Source organism: Oncorhynchus gorbuscha, linkage group LG08, assembly GCF_021184085.1.
Source record: "Oncorhynchus gorbuscha isolate QuinsamMale2020 ecotype Even-year linkage group LG08, OgorEven_v1.0, whole genome shotgun sequence".
Lineage (NCBI taxonomy): Eukaryota > Metazoa > Chordata > Actinopteri > Salmoniformes > Salmonidae > Oncorhynchus > Oncorhynchus gorbuscha.
In genome coordinates this window covers 32,300,381-32,318,070 of record NC_060180.1, presented here as the reverse complement: position 1 = coordinate 32,318,070, position 17,690 = coordinate 32,300,381, and the positions used below count along the sequence as shown (strand labels likewise).

Genomic DNA, 17,690 nt, shown 5'->3' with positions numbered 1-17,690 from the left:
GCAGCATCTGAGGGAAACACGACACGACAGGGCGATACACAGACACAGCACGGTGAACAATAGACAAGGATCCGACAGGGCAGAAACGGAAAACAAGGGGAGAAATAGGGACTCTAATCAGGGAAAAATAGGGAACAGGTGTGGGAAGACTAAATGATTGATTAGGGGAATAGGAACAGCTGGGAGCAGGAACGGAACGATAGAGAGAAGAGAGAGAGGAAGGGAGAGAGAAAAAGGGGAACGAACCTAAAAAGACCAGCAGGGGGAAAACGAACAGAGGGAAAAGCAAAATGACAAGACAATATAAGACAAAACATGACAGTATATCTATAATTCCATTATCATCTACATTTATGATGAGTATTTCTGTTGAAACGATGTGACTATGCAAAATCACTTTATGTTTTTGGAACTAGTGAATGTAATGCGTCAATGTAAACTCAGATTTTTTTATATAAATATGATCTTTATCAAACAAAACATGCATGTATTGTGTAACATGAAGTCCTATGAGTGTCATCTGAAGAAGATAATTCAAGGTTAGTGATTAATTTGATCTCTATTTCTGCTTTTTGTGACGGCTATATTTCGCTGGAAAATGGCTGTGTTTAATATGGTTTGGTGGAGACCTAACATAATCGTTTGCAGTGCTTTCGTTGAAAGGCCTATTTGAAATCGGACACTTTGGTGGGATTAACAACAAGATTCACTTTAATATGATATAAAATACATGTATGTTTTGGGAATTGTAATTATGAGATTTCTGTGGTTTGAATTTGGCGCCCTCTATTTTCACTGGTAGTTGTCTTATCGATCCCGGTAGCGGGATTGCAGCCATAACAACCCCTTTCCATTGTGTAACAAGCCGTCTTATTGGGTTAGTCCACTAGGGACTGTGTTCCATTGCATTATGTCAGTAATCAATCATCTATACTGTGTGTGTGTTTATGTATTTCTGTGTGATATTTTAGGTTAGTTAAAAAATAAATAATTAAGCCAATTTGTGTATCGCTGAATCGTCACTTAGGCTAGGGTTCGTGCAGATTTACGAGGTCAATGATGTTCAGAATGATGAGGTACTAATACATTAATATCTTATAAGATAAGATATTAATTCGGGAGATAGTAACTCGTTAAATACACTTTCCTGTGGTGCTCCAAGTTACTAATGAGTTAACTGTTACATGATTAATTAAAAGAACTCCAGGACAGAGACGAGAAAGGACCCTTAAATAATTAAACAATGTACTGTATAAACTGCAACATGTCAGCTAAAGCGATTGAATTCACAAATGCATTTGACTGTTTTTAATATTGGCTGTCAAACAAAAAAAACAGAAGCTGGCTTGATGAAACTTTGTCCATTTTGTCTGTTCTCTTTGTTCGCAATGTCTTTTTATTTTATATAACACAGTTACCATTAAAAAAGAGCTGTTTAAAACCTCACTAGGGTATGTGGGACGCTAGCATCCCACCTGGCCAACATCCAGTGAGATTGCAAATCGCCAAATTCAAATACAGAAATACTCATTATAAAAATTCAGAAAATATACAACTGTTTTACATAGGTTTAAAGATGATCTTCTTGTGAATCCAACCACGGTGTCAGATTTCAAAAATGCTTTCCGGCGAGACCATACCTTACGATTATTTGAGAACATCGCCCAGCAGACAAATCATTACAAACAGTAATCAGCCAAGTAGAAGAGTTACACAAGTCAGAAATAGAGATAAAATGAATCACTTACTTTGATGATCTTCATATGGTTGCGCTCAGAAGACATCCATTTATTCAATAAATCTTCCTGTTAAGGCGATGGGTTCCCCTACAGGAACTCCACCCCCCCCGTTCAGCTGAAAAGGTGGCGCAGGGAATGAAAAATATTCTTTAGAAATATTTAACCTACACACATTAACAAGTCCATTACCTCAAATGAAAGATAAACACCTTGTTCATCTACCCAGCATGTCAGATTTGTAAAATGTTTTACGGGAAAAACAAAACATATATTTACGTTAGACCACCACCAAACCAAAGAAAAAACGAAGCCATTTTTTCCAGCAAAAGATAAAAATCACAAAAGCAGGATTAAAAAAAAATCAATCACTAACCTCTTGAAAATCTGCATCAGATGACAGTCATATGACATGTTACACAGTACATTTATGATTTGTTCGATAATATGCATTTTATATCCATAAATCTCGGTTTACATTGACGCCATGTTCAGAAAATTCTCCAAAATATCCGGAGGAATTATAGAAAGCTACGCCAGATAAAATAAATACTCATCATAAACTTTGACTAAAGATACATGTTCTACATATAATTAAAGATATACTGGTTCTTTTAATGCAACCGCTGTGTCACATTTTTTTTTACGTTTACGGAAAAAGCCTAACATTGCAATAATCTGAGACAACGCTCAGACGTAACAATATTTCTCCGCCCTTTCCTTTGATGATCTTTCATCAGAATGTAGTGCAAGGAGTCCTAGTTCAACAATACATTGTTTTGTTTCATAATGTTCAATTCTAGTGTCCAAGTAGCAGCATTTGCTACCACTTTCAGCTCACATGCCCAAAAAATGACTTCTGGTCGAGGATAACTTTGCATGAAAACTTCCAAAACTTCCAAAAGACCTATTACAGGTCGAAGAAACTGGTCAAACTAAGTGCAGAATCAATCTTCAGGATGTTATAATCATATATATCCAATGGCATTCCAACCGGATCATTCGTTTTCATCTGGGGCTGATTGGAACAGCCGAAGCACTCAAAGAAAAACGCGCCACAACAAAATGGAATTCTTTTGCGACACCAACTACTTTCCTTCCCATTAGGTCAAAGTTCACAGCAAATGCTCCATTACACTTTCCACTGAATGAGGACATCTAGTGGAAGACGTATGAAGTGTTTCCAGATCCATAACTTGTTGGGAAGGGAGGGGGTGATGACGTCAAAGTTGCCCCAACTTTCAGGATTTCAAAACTTGTTTGGAAGATTGCCTGCCCTGTGAGTTCTGTTATACTCACAGACATAATTCAAACGGTTTTCGAAACTTCAGAGTGTTTCCTATCCAATATTAATAATAATATGCATATATTAGCAATTTAGGACAGATTTTGATGCAGTTCACTATGGGCACGCAATTCATCCAAAGTGAAAATACTGCCCCCTATCTGTAAGTATAGTCTCTCTTTTCGATAAAGTTTCCCTTTATATCCAAAATCCTTTTTTTTGTTCAAGCGTTTTCTTCAGTAATCCACAGGCTCAAACGCAGTCACAACAGCCAGACAAAAAAATCCAAATTGTATCTGTAAAGTTCATGGAAACATGTCAAACCATGTTGTTATTCAACCCTCAGGTTGTTTTTTTGCCTAAATAATCAATAACATTTCAACTAGACAATAACATTGTCAATATGGGGTGGCAGGGTAGTCTTGTGGTTAAAGCATTGGACTAGTAACTGGAAGGTTGCAAGTTCAAACCCCCCGAGCTGACAAGGTAAAAATCTGTCGTTCTGCCCCTGAACAGGCATTTAACCCACTGTTCCTAGGCTGTCATTGAAAATAAGAAATTGTTCTTAACTGGCTTGCCTAGTTAAATAAAGGTTAAATAAAATAAAAATAGAAAAGGTAGACAAGAAAGGTACTCTTTCGATCGCACGCATGAAAAAGCTCTGTGACACGGCAGGGTCCACTCATTCAGACTGCTCTTTCTCACTCATTTTTCAGAATACAAGCCCGAAACAATTTCTAACGACTGTTGACATCCAGTGGAAGGCAATTTGAGTCCTAAGTCAATGGATACTGTAATGGCATTGAATAGAAAACAACAACAACAACAAAAAATCCCACTTCCTGAATAGATTTTTCTCAGGTTTTCGCCTGCCAAATCAGTTCTGTTATACTTACAGACACTATTTTAACAGTTTTGGAAACTTTAGTGTTTTCTATCCAAATAAACCAATTATATGCATATCCTATCTTCTGGGCCTGAGTAGAAGGAAGTTTAATATGGGCACGCTTTTCATCCAAAATTCCAAATGCTGCCCCCAACCCTAGAGAAGTTATTAATAAGGGTGGAGATTTGTGAGAGTTGAGGAGTACTGGAAAGGTGTGACTCCAGGTTAGAATAGGCCATAAGTATACAGCAGATTGCCGATTGTCCTCACCTTGATTATCCTGTAACAACATACTGTAGCATGACCAGGATCTCTATTCAAGTGAACAGATTAGGGCTTTCAGGAGGAAAGGAAAATCTACTAGAGACATTTAAAAAATACTATCATATTCGGATTATGTAGCTGAAATGTACAGTAGTTGAAATAAAATCTGCATTTTGAAAGAGTATTTTTATAATTATTTTATTAACAAAAGGATAAAGATGTTAATGAAAAATACCGTATATTATATGCTTGATCCAACATTTGATTTAATTTTAATGCAGGGTTAATAATAATAATAATAATCATTGGATAACAGATCGGCTCTCAGAAATCATTAAGAGGCGGCATCTATCTTCTGTGTGCTTTAAATGCTCCAGGACCACCGACAGTTTGTTTTATGCCTGATGCAGGACTCTAGTTTCAGAGAAGAGAGACTCTCTCAGACTGAAAACACCTCCATTAACTCCTTGGCGCACGTTTTTGTCAACATCCACTGAATTTCAGAGTGCCAAATTCAAATTAAATTCCTAAAAATATTTAATTTTCATGAAATCACAAGTGCAATATAGCAAAACACAGCTTAGCTTGTTGTTAATAACCTCTTGAGACTTGGGGGCAGTATTTTCATTTTTGGAAAAATAACATTCCCAAAGTAAACGGGCTATTTCTCAGGACAAGATACTAGAATATGCATATAATTGACAGCTTAGGATAGAAAACACGTAGGATAGAAAAATATTGTCTATGAGTATAACAAACCTGATATTGCAGGTGAAAGCCTGAGAAAAATCCAACCAGGAAGTGACTCTTATTTTGAAACCTCTACGTTCCTATACCTCCCTATTGAGCATTGAAATGGATATCAACCAGATTCCTTTTTCTATGGCTTCCCTAATGTGTCTACAGCCACAAGACATAGTTTCAGGCTTTTATTCTGAAAAATTAGCGTGAACGACAACAGTGCGTCAGTGGTCAGCTGGTGGCTCTCAGAGTGATTTGTGCGTAATAGACAAAGGCGGCTATTGCTCCTATCGCTCCTACTAAGAAGCCAATTGTCCCGGTTGATATATTATCGAATAGATATTTGAAAAACACCTTGAGGCTTGATTATAAAACACGTTTGCCATGTTTCTGTCGATATTATGGATCTAATTTGTAATATTTTTCGGCATTGTCGTGACCGGATTTCTCAACAAAACGTGAAGAACAAACGGAGGTATTTCGGCTATAAAAATAATCTTTATGGAACTAAATGAACATTTGCTGTCTTAACTGGGAGTCTCGTGAGTGAAAACATCCAAAGCTCATCAAAGGTAAACTATTTAATTTGATTGCTTTTCTGACTTTCGTGACCAAGCTGCCTGCTGCTAGCTGCGCATAATGCTATGCTAGGCTATCGATAAACTTACACAAATGCTTGTCTTGCTTTGGCTGTAAAGCATAATTTCAAAATTTGAGATGACAGGGTGATTAACAAAAGGCTAAGCTGTGTTTCACTATATTTCACTTGTGATTTCATGAATATGAATATTTTCTAGTAAGATTTTTTGTCCGTTGTGTTATGCCAATTAGTGTAGTTGATGACAATTCTCCCGGATCCGCGAGGGGTGGTTCTAAAAAGTTAATCCACCTGGCATGTCAGATTTCAAGAAAGCTTTACAGCAAAAGCTATCCAAACGTTTTTGTTAGGACATCTCTCTCAGCAGACGAAACATTACAAACAGCTAGCAGCAAAGAAAAGCAATAAAATGAATCACTTACCTTTGATGATCTGCGGATGTTTGCACTCACTAGACTCCCAGCTACACAATAAATGTTCCTTTTGTTCGATAAAGATTATTTTTATATCCAAAATACCTCAATTTGGTTGGCATGTTTTGTTCAGAAATCCACAGGCTCGAGCGGTCACGACGGGGCAGACGACAATAGGTCATAGGTTTCAGGAAAAACAGCACTTCCTGGCTGGATTTTCCTCCGGTTTTCGCCGACAATATTTTGACAGTTTTGGAAACTTTATAGTGTTTTCTATCCTAATCTGCCAATTTTATCCATATTCTAGATTCTGGGCCTGAAAATAGGCAGTTTCATTTGGGTACGTTTTTATTCCAAACATCAAAATACTGCCCCCTACACTCAAGAGGTTAACACCTCCATCGATAGATCAGCGTTCTAACTCCCCCTTGTGATAGTTTGGTGCAATGACAGAATGCTATCATCTACCACTAACGGTCGCAGCATAAACTCAAAACTTTCAAAGGAAGAACCACTGTAGTCTAGCTCTCCCCTCACTTGAGAATATCGATCAGCTCCAGTTCATGGCTTCAGCCAATCAAACTGACCCCATGCACCATGCACCCTACACTGACCCCATGCACTTATCATGCATCCTGTGATTGGTCAGATGCTCCTAGCAGTCTAGTTAATCTAGTCCTTTGCATGCTCCATCAAAAGTATACGTTTTAGCGCTGTCCTGAACCATGTTTTCTGGTCTGAGAACGTGAGTGGACATGTAGCCATGGGATGTGTAAACAAAGTAAGTTGTTGTCGATGTTGTTGTCATTGCAGTATGTGCAGAGTAGCATTATTCCATGTAGTTCTCATTCCTGTTATTACTTAGTTACTACTACTCATATTGTCTGCAATTATTAGCCACTGTTTTACTTCTTCCTATTTCCTATAGATTTAAATACAGTCCTTGCTCTTGAATGTTGGTGTGCAATAGCCTACTATATGCTATATACAGTCCTAGCCATTATTCTTTACTGTCCTATTGCCATGCTAGTCATTAATTTGGTGTTACTATGTAATACATGGTAATTATTAGGTCAATATTAGATACAATCTTTGTTGTTCTATCCCATATCCCATTCTATCGTACTGCATATTTCCATTCAAGCCAGTGTATTTATCTCCTGTATAGCATATTCATTCTACAGTATCTCTGTTCCTGTCCGTTACAGAACCATCAACATGCGTATGCCCATGTTCATCTCCAGTGTGTATAAATAAAGTTCCTGTGTGTGTTAATTCTTTGGCTGCTCCCATCTAACTGTGTCAGCAAATACGCAGAGTGATAGCAGCTTACTGCTGTCCCCTGATACACATTGAAGAAGGTTAACACCATAACGTCTGTGTAACTTCCTCCCCTGCCTTCTATAAAAAGCAAGGAAAATTATATTAAAAAACTAAAAAGGAACTCTCTCCAAAAAGTAAATTTATTGTGATGACAAAATAACATATTTGTATTGACAAAGCAACAATACGCAAACTTTGCTTCTCCATCTAACACTTTTGTGCTTCACACAGACAAGGCTGTGCCTATCCTGTATCTAATCCATAGTCATACTTCATCCCAGAAGTTAAAGAGCCCTACTCAGTCTGACCTCTCATAGACCCGCTATGATCTCCTGGGTGAGGTTATAATTGCCAGAGAGCGATAGTGATTTTGAAACAGATTGCTTAACTGATACAATAAATTTGAATTTAAAGACTTAAACGATCAATTTATCGCTATCTCAAGGGAAATTTGATGTGCTGTGAACATCAATGTGCTGCACATCTTATGAATCAAGTGTTTGCATCCACTGCAGATTTTGAAGGAAAAACAGGATTATTGAATTGGGGCCGAAAGTAATTAACACTTTTTGAAGCAGAAATAATAACCTGGTGTCTGTGAATGCCAAAGTCTCCTATGGAGTGACAGCCACTGAACACCAAACAGAATGCTCGCTTTAGTGCAAGAGATTCCAGAGCACAATAAAGAACCTTATCGGTGGCAGCTCATTTTGCACTATTTTGACTAAAACTTTTAACGGTAGATGCCACACTGCACACTCCCAGTGGAAGGAAAAGTAATTTTGTGTCAAGCCAGGAAAATCGTTCTTGTGGACCTCTTTGGGAAACGATTAAGAGTTCCTGTAAATGGCAACAATGTCAGTGATACTGTACGTAAGTGTGTTGTTTGTCTTTTGATTGTGTTTCTTCTTGTTTTCGTCACAGGCAATTTCATTTCTCACTCCTTTGGCTGTGATATTCGTGGTGAAGATCATTCGGCGGACAGATAAGACAGAAATCAAGGAAGCGTGTCTAGGTATGTATGTTTTTGAACCCTTAAATTGTCTCATCATTTTATTTGAACTGTTATCATTATTTACATCCTGCAGACATGCTGTGAGTATGATTAAATATGTGGTTGTAATGCAGGCCATACCACATCTCACATCCTGTAGGAGGAATAGTAGTTGTTAAGGTAACATCTAATGAGGATCCGTATAAGCAACTTTAATAAGGTTAATTACATAATCCTCCTTTCGTTCTTCATAGTCACCATTATCCTGAATCTGTGTTTTATTATGCCAATTTTTGGTCACACTATAAACAAACTACAACTTATAAAGGCTTTATATAGCATACATAAAGTCATCAGAAGGATGACATTTAAGCTTCACACATCATCTATAAGCGTATGTCATACTATGTATAAATGGTGGATAAAGTGTGACAGAACAGTGATGTTTTCTAATGCGGACTTGATGTGAAAGAAGTACGGTAGGGTTGTGATGGCTGGTCTACTGTGTGGGAATGAAATCAGTGAGTTTATATGTCCATATTAAGTGCATATTATGTATTTTTGCATTACTGAGGCATAGAAATTGTGGGGGGGGTGCTAAACTGACATATGGAATTGTTTTACGATGGTAATCCTATGGATCATTAAGCTATTTGATTTGGAATTTTAGGAACCCTTTTGATACCACTGAAAAAAATATGGGGTGGCAGGTAGCCTAGTGGTTAGAGCGTTGGACTAGTAACCAAAAGGTTGCAAGATCAAATCCCCAAACTGACAAGGTAAAATTCAGTTGTTCTGTCCCTGATCAAGGAAGCTAACGCATTGTTCCTAGGGTGTCATTGTAAATAAGAATTTGAGTTGAATAAAGGTACATTTTAAATTTTTAAAATTATTTGATGAAATATAGATTTTTGCTTTTACTATTAAAGCCCATGTAAATACATTGAATAACACATTCATAAATGCATAAAGAACAGAAAAAAATAATAATAAGATACAAGGTTTTGAAGTTTCTGTCCTAAATCAAGGAGATATATGTACAGTATATATATGTATACTCATGTATATGTTTTTACAAATATTTGAACCTTTTTTGGGGGTAGGCCCAAACTACCTTCATACAGTACTTCCATTTGTTTAAAAAAACGCTACCGGTTACTTTCAGACGAGTCCCGTGACACTTGTGAGGGTCGTAGAGCAAAACGGAGAACGCATCAGGTAACACTTTACTTCAAGTGCACATGAATTAATATGTAACTAAATAGTAATACATGTACTCATAACACAGTAGTTACATGTAAACGTTTTAGAACACCTACTCATTCAACGGTTTTTCTTTATTTTTACTATTTTCTACATTGTAGAATAATAGTGAAGACATCAAAACTATGAAATAACACAATGGAATCATATAGTAACCAAAAAAGCGTTATACAAAAAAAAAAAAAAAAAGTATATTTGAGATTCTTCAAATAGCCACCCGTTCTCTCAACCAGCTTTTCCAACAGTCGTGACGGGGGTCCAACAAATGCTGAGCACTTGTTGTCTGCTTTTCCTTAAGTCTGCAGTCCAACTCATCCCAAACCATCTCAATTTGGTTGAGTTTGGGGGATTGTGGAGGCCCGGTCATCTGATGCAGCACTCCATGACTCTCCTTCTTGGTCAAATAGCCCTTACACATGTGAGCGCGCCTTTCATTATTTTTCCTTTATATTGACAACTCTATTGTCCGGTTGAAATATTATTGATTATTTAGACAAAAAACAACCTGACGATTGATAATCAACATCATTTGACATGTTTCTATGAACTTTACTGGTACTGTTTTGATTTTTCATCTGCCTGTTGTGACCACCTTTGAGCCAATGGATTACTGAACAAAATGCGCCAACCAAACTGAGGTTTTTGGACATAAAGAGGGACTTTATAGAACAAAACAAACATTTATTATGCAACATGGAGTGTTGTGAGTGCAACCATAAAAATATCAAAGGTAAGTGATTAATTATATTGCTATTTCTGACTTCCATGACTAATCTACTTGGTTGGAAAATGTTTGTATGGTTTTGTGTGCTGGGCGCTGTCCTCAGATAATCGCATGGTGTGCTTTCGCTGTAAAGGCATTTTGAAATCTGACACAGCGGCTGGATTAACAAGAAGTTAAGCTTTATTTTGATGTATTGCACGTGTGATTTTATGAAAGTTAAATATTTATAATAATTAAAATTTTGCGCTCCGCAATTTCACCGGATGTTGTCGGTGTCCCGCTAGCAGCACGCTTTTCCCAAACAGGTTTTTACATGGCAAGTCAGTTAAAAACAAATTCTTATTCTCAATGACGGCCAAGGAACAGTGGGTTAACTGCCTTGTTCAGGAGCAGAACAACATATTTTTTACCTTGTCAGCTCGGGGATTCGATCCTGCAACCTTTTGGTTACTACTCTAACGCTCTAAGCACTAGGCTACCTAAGAGCAATTTCTTAATTACAATGACGGCCTACCAGAAGGAAAAAGGCCTCCTGCGGGGACGGGGGGGCTGGGATTAAAAATAAAAAGTGTTTTAAAGGTCAAATGTAGATTGTACCTCATATTTTTCTACTGTATCTGGACCTTGTTTCAGAACTCTACCCATAATGCACTATTTTATGACAGGGGGGGTAACCCAAGCAACAAAAGAATAAGGCTAACTTATGCTAGCTCAAAGTTTACCAACTAACGCGACTTTGCCGGCTAGCCTGTGTTCCAATGTCTCCTTATATGGCTGTGAATGCGCCAGGAATGAGCCTGCACTTTCTGTCGTTTCCCCAAGGTGTCTGCAGCATTGTGACGTATTTGTAGGAATATCATTGGAAGATTGACCATAAGAGACTACATTTACCAGGGTCCTCTGTCGAAATTATTGCGTAATCTCCAGCTCCATGCGCGTTTCCATTTTTCAGAGGAGAAAGTCAACTGCCACGAATGATTTATCATCGATAGATATGTGAAAAACATCTTGAGGATTGATTCTAAACAACATTTGCCATGTTTCTGTCGATATTATGGAGTTAATTTGGAAAAGAAGTTTGTGTTGTAATGACTTTTCGGGTTTTTTCTTACCCAAAAGTGATGAACAAAACGAAGCGATTTGTCCTACACAAATAATATTTTTGGAAACATTTGCTATCTAACTGAGAGTCTCCTCATTGAAAACATCTGAAGTTCTTCAAAGGTAAATGATTTTATTTGAATGCTTTTCTTGTTTTTGTGAAAATGTTGCATGCTGAATACTAGGCTTAATGCTATGCTAGCTATCAATACTCTTACACAAATGCTTGTTTAGCTATGGTTCAAAAGCATATTTTGAAAATCTGAGATGACAGTGTTGTTAACAAAAGGCTAAGCTTGAGAGCAAATATATTTATTTCATTTCATTTGCGATTTTCATGAATAGTTAACGTTGCGTTATGGTAATGAGCTTGAGGCTATAAATAGGATCCCGGATACGGGATTGGTCGTCGCAACAGGTTAAACAATCTCACTCAAATCTGGTTATAAACACCAACACTGGGGATATTTTACACCATTGCATGTTAATTGAACTCTTACCTATTGTAAATCTACCTTCTGAATCAATACTTTGCAACTCTAGAAATGTTATACTTAAAAATCAACAGTAGGCTGTGTAGCCAAATGACAAGGCTCATCATTAGCTAGTTCGTGACCTCTTGGGCTAATCTGTAGGCCATGCAGTTTTAGTGTTTAACAAGAAGTTTCTTTCATTTGCTGTATTGGACTTGTTAATGTGTGAAAGTTACAGATTTCAAAAAAATATTTTTGAATTTCGCGCGCTGCCTTTTCAGCGGAATGTTGTGGATGGATTCCGCTAGCAAACGCCTGTGCAAGAAAGGTTCATATTTAGATGTTGACTTATATCATTTACAAGCAATATAGAAAGCATACATGTTTAAATATTTGTGATCTGCTGGAGCACATGTATCAATAAAAGCGCAATTTGTTTTAAAAAATAATATATATATATTTCTTTGTTTACAAAAAACTATTAGCGCAATTATAATCATGACATGGGTGAAATAAATCATGTTTATATTGAACAAAAAGGTTTTCATCACTATTGATGTTTATTGTTTTGAATTGAACAAATTGGACGGACACATTTTTACACACCGTATTTTATTTAAATGATTAATTATCCCAATTGATCACATATTAATAAGGCCGGTCTACACACCACATGAGGGTTAGAGTTTTACTGTGTGGGTGTTGCAAATGTATTTTTGCACCTGATGCATATGTACTGTGTCTTCCTGTCCTTGGGTCCACACACACCGCAACGCTTCTTCTTGTTGCTAACGGCTGCAATCTAGAATGATGAAAACACTTAGTTCAGGAATTTTACTAACATCTCACTCACTAATTCACATATATAGTTACAGCGGGCCAAGGTAGGAGAGTAAGACACACATACACACTCAACAATATCACTCACACAAACTTCCGGTATTGGAGTTGTTGGTTCTGTGGGTCGGGCGGATGGGGCACCAGCTTTCTCCTCCTGAATCCTTCTCACGATGGCTGCTGAAGCTGGGATCCTTGGGATATGTTGGCTCCTCTAGATTTGAGGTATTACCAATGCCTTGCCCAGCTCCTCGAGAAAGAGCCATCTCCTCTTGAGCTTCTGTTTCAATCTGGGTTCAACGCCATCCAGATGACAAACCCGTGGTACGCCGAGATGTCCAAGATGTTAAAGAAAATCACAAGCGGCCACCGTGTGTTCTTCTTTTGCAGCTGTAGCCAGTCATCAGCGTGTCTAAATTGTCCACCCCTCCTTTTGTGACATTGTAATCTATTATGATTTCAGTTTCTTGTTGTTCCTGGCCACAGATTTTCCCATCCCTATGCAGCGTACTCATTAACAACACATTTTCGCCTGTCCCGTATATACTTACAAGTCCACCCACTTGTTCCACCCTGACCTGATATCAGCTAGATTGTCTCTCTGCCGCTGAGCTGGTCTGGTGTCTCTGTTATCGAAGCGGATAATCCTTGAAATAATGGGATAGTATTCCAGAGACATTGTTGCATGAAAAAAAAAGTTCTGACAGTTTGTGCATCCCACAGGGATTCTGTGGATTCCCCAGTGGATCTGAAAACACCAGCAATGATAAGAACCCAAAAGTATGCACGTAAATTAGTTTGGTCCATCTCTCTCAAAAAACACTCCTTCCCTTCAAATTAGTGCATTTCAGAATGATTTTCTGGATGGTGTCCGGGATGTACAGTTCAGAAGAAGACTATGTCCTGCAGATGAGTAACCACCATCTGCGTCGGCCCTGGTTGCATCCCTTATCACATTGGCAGCCATGCGGCTGGTTCATTCCTTGGGCAAGTAATTCATTTTCACAATTTTTTTACATCCATATTTCTCCTCCTGCAGGCTGCTGATGATCTGGTTGATGAAGGGCTGGTCCTGGGGATGGCTGCTGACGGGTTGGTCCTGGGGCTGGCTGAATGTCAATCTCATCCTCTTTATCCAACTCATTGTCAGATTTTGACCTGACAGGGACATGATCCTCATATTCAGAAAATTCTTCATCTTCCAAAGTAGAAGACACTCTTTCCACGCTAGCTTCTGTCTCTGCAAATATTATTTATAAGGCCCTCTGAGCAGGAATTATTTTTGCCACACTGATTGTGGTAAGGAGCCACAGATGCAAAGCTATTTACTGCTTTTAGTGTCCCTCCCCCAATTTCACATGGCTGAGCTAGAGTGTGGAAAAATACAAATTTTCTTTACAATGTATTGTAATAACATTGTGCAGGTTCCCGCAAGACATTGTGTAAAGATAGCAAGAAAAGCAGGAGACAGGCAGGGAGACAGACAGGTTCTTGATACTATGTTGAAACAGCAGGCCCAGGGAGGCACACAGCAAACCTTTTTGTTTAATTTTACTTGTTTTCACCGACACACACTTTTCCACACTTTATTACTCTCGGTAATATTACTCTCGGTAATAAAATGTGTAGGCAGGTCCACAGTGTGCACTCAATGTTTTATTGTACATGTTCTTCACAAAGGAGCCAAGGCCAATGTGGCTCAGGTTGAAAAAAGTATTAATTGTACAGTGCCTTGCAAAAGTATTCGGCCCCCTTGAACTTTGCGACCTTTTGCCACATTTCAGGCTTCAAACATAAACATATAAAACTGTATTTTTTGTGAAGAATCAACAACAAGTCAGTTAAGAACACATTCTTATTTTCAATGACGGCCTGGGAACAATGGTCTAACTGCCTGTTCAGGATCAGAATGACAGATTTGTACCTTGTCAGCTCGGGGGTTTGAACTCTCAACCTTCCGGTTACTAGTCCGACACTCTAACCACTAGGCTACGCTGCCACCCCTGATGAGGGCACAACAAAACCTATCGCCCCTCAGGTGACTGAAAATATTTGGCAAGTGTCCTGAGATCCTCAAAAAGTTCTTCAACTGCACCACCAAGAGCATCCCGACCCGCTTGCATCACCACCTGGTATGGCAACTGGTCGTCCTATGACCCCAAGGTACTACGAGGGTAGAGCATACGGCTCAGTACATCACTGGGGCCAAGCTTCCTGCCATCCAGGACCTCTATACCAGGCAGTGTCAAAGGAAGGCCCGAAAAATTGCCAAAGAATCCAACCACCCTAGTCGTAGACAGCTCTCTCTGCTACCGCACGGCAAGCGGTACCCGAGCGCCAAGTCTAGGTCCAAAAGTGTTCTTAACCTTAATACTTATTTTCCACCACAATTTGCAAATAAATTAATTAAAAATCTTACAATGTGATTTTTCTGGATTTTTTTCCTCATTTCGTCTGTCATAGTTGAAGTGTACCTATAATGAAAATTACAGGCCTCTCTCATCTTTTTAAGTTGGAGAACTTGCACAATGGTGGCTGACTAAATACTTTTTTGCCCCACTCTATGTACTGTATTTCTACACTATGAGGTTGGAATAGTACAATAAAATTGTGAAAATGATAATGCCCTTTTAATAATGTAAGAGCTGTTTGAATGACATTTCAGCCAGTTTGGTGGGGTAGAGTTTGTGCCTGCCTGCTGACATCACCATGTGGTAAATTAGTTAGACTATAAGTAAGAGTTCCAAACTTGTCTGCCAATAACAGCTAGTTGAGTTTTCCCCTGCCCACTCAGGCTACACCCCGACAATCTTAGCAAACTTATTTCTTGAGAAATGAGTCTTTGCTAAGAAGATATTTTTGTTTCTTTTTACTATTTTATTTGAAAACAATCACAGCCAGAGATCAAAACATCTGCACTAGATCTTTAAGTAACCAGACCATTACTCCATACATTACATGTCATACTAAATGAAGGGATACATATTCTACATTGGTTTAATGGGGCAAAGCTGCCCATGGCCTCTGGAAAGTACCACCAAACATGTTTTACAAAATAGATACATGATGTACCCATTTAGTGCGATTGCCTTTTGCCGATTGCCTATGTCCCTTTGAATATATTATCTTCGGTCTACGTAGCATAGGGAGATGAAGTGTGCATAGATAATCCTTTATCTCGGGATCATGGGAATTTAGCAATGGCAATGACCTTATTTTCACCGCAAATTAGTTTCACCAGGCATTGATTTCCCATAGCAGTGAGAGCAGTTTGAGAGAAACAGAAACAGGGTAGCGACAGAGAGACTAGCCTCCACAAAATGTGGTGCCATTACCTATCATAGCATTTTGATGAGGCCTCGCTTTCATTCTTTCACTTTGTGTCCCCGGAGAGAGGGGATGGGAGACGGAGAAAAGGAGCACATTGTAATTAATGCTCATATTTTTGCCTCAGTTTACAAGGTAATTGAATTGAATTGGTCCAATGAACACATCTAATTTCTACTCTCTCTGCTAGGCTGCACGAAGCTCACCCAAATTAACAAGCTGTTTAATAACGACTCAGCCTTCCACTCCACAACCCAAAGATAGATACATTTCATCGGCTGCACAGAGGACCATCGGTTATCAATCATGTCTATTTTACTCTTAACAGATGTTGAATTGTGCAAAACCAGATGGAAGTCCTTCCGTGACAATTTTGTAAGGCATCTACAGAAGACCCAACCCAGCATTTCTGGGGGAACATATTATTGTTCCTGATACCTTACATCCAGCCAAGAAGGTAAGTTATACTATACACTGAGCATACAAAACATGAGGAAAACCTGCTCTTTTCATGACATAGACTGACCAGGTGAAAGCTATGATCCCTTATCGATGTCACTTGTTAAATTGACTTCAATCAATATAGATGTAGATGAAAAAAATGTAAGCCTTGAGACAAATGAGACATGGATTGTGTGTATGTGCCATCCAGAGGGTGAATGGGAAAGACAAACAGGGTATGGTGTAGGTGTCGGGCGCACCGTTTTGAGTGTGTCAAGAACTGCAATTTTCACAATCAACATTTTACAATGTGTATCAAGAATGTTCCACTACCCAAAAGATATCCAGCCAATTTGACACAACTGTGGGAAGCAGTGAAGTCAATGCCCCGACGAATTGAGGCTGTTCTGAGGGAAAAGGGGGGGTGTTCCTAATGTTTTGTTTTGTCACTGTACATTTGAATTGATTGCACTTAATTCCGAACTTCAAGGTCTGCAGTATTGCTGGCCTTATTTTCTACCTGCTAAGTAACTACTTGATTGACTACTAATTATGAATTAGTGATTATATAGGGCCTTAGAGAGGAATGATGAAAACAAAGCAGTGCTACTGATTTTCTGTCCCAAATTTGAGAAATATAATTGAGCCTGAGCTGTTTCAGAAGTTTTACTTAAACACATTTGACTTTAATTTACACTGTATGTTTACCTATTTTCAGCTCAAAGGGCATCCTCAGTCTTGAACATTCTGATTCACAACCTGTGGAGCCAGATGGCACTGAGGATGATGTGGGGTCCCTGAGCCATGCCCTGTGCTTCAGACGCCTGAACAGCAGTCAAGACCAACCAATACAGACACAGCTCAAGACTGGCAGCCAAGTAAAAGATAAGGTCAACCATCAAAATGTGGATTAAGACCTGCTTGCGTTTGAGGATGAGGTTCAGGTGTTTGTGCACAGCCTTGTGCCACAGCTAAAAAAAATAGGAGAAAACAGGTGAAGTCTGAAAGTGCAACTACTATCATTGATTGTAAACTGGGATGACCAGCAGGCAACACCTCTGTCACCACCAGAATGGCTCTTCAGTGCGCCACATGGAAAACATGGACTACAGCCTATGATGTATGGCTAGCCCTGCCATACTCCTACTCACCAGGACCTATAGTTGAAGTCGGGAGTTTACATAGACTTAGGTTGGAGTTATTAAAAAGTGTTTTTCAAGCACTCCTCAAATTTCTTGTTAACAAACTATGGTTTTGGCAAGTCAGTTAGGACATCTACTTTGT

General features: G+C 38.7%; 1 protein-coding gene across 1 annotated transcript in view; it reads left to right on the top strand.

Annotated features, from left to right (window-relative positions):
* LOC124040832 (phospholipid phosphatase 4-like) overlaps positions 1 to 17,690 on the top strand; it is a 140,531-nt gene that overhangs the window by 85,322 nt on the left and 37,519 nt on the right. Inside the window, exon 3 of the mRNA XM_046357934.1 lies at positions 8,171 to 8,261. Coding sequence (XP_046213890.1) covers positions 8,171 to 8,261 — 91 coding nt within the window. The remainder of the gene's footprint in view (positions 1 to 8,170; positions 8,262 to 17,690) is intronic.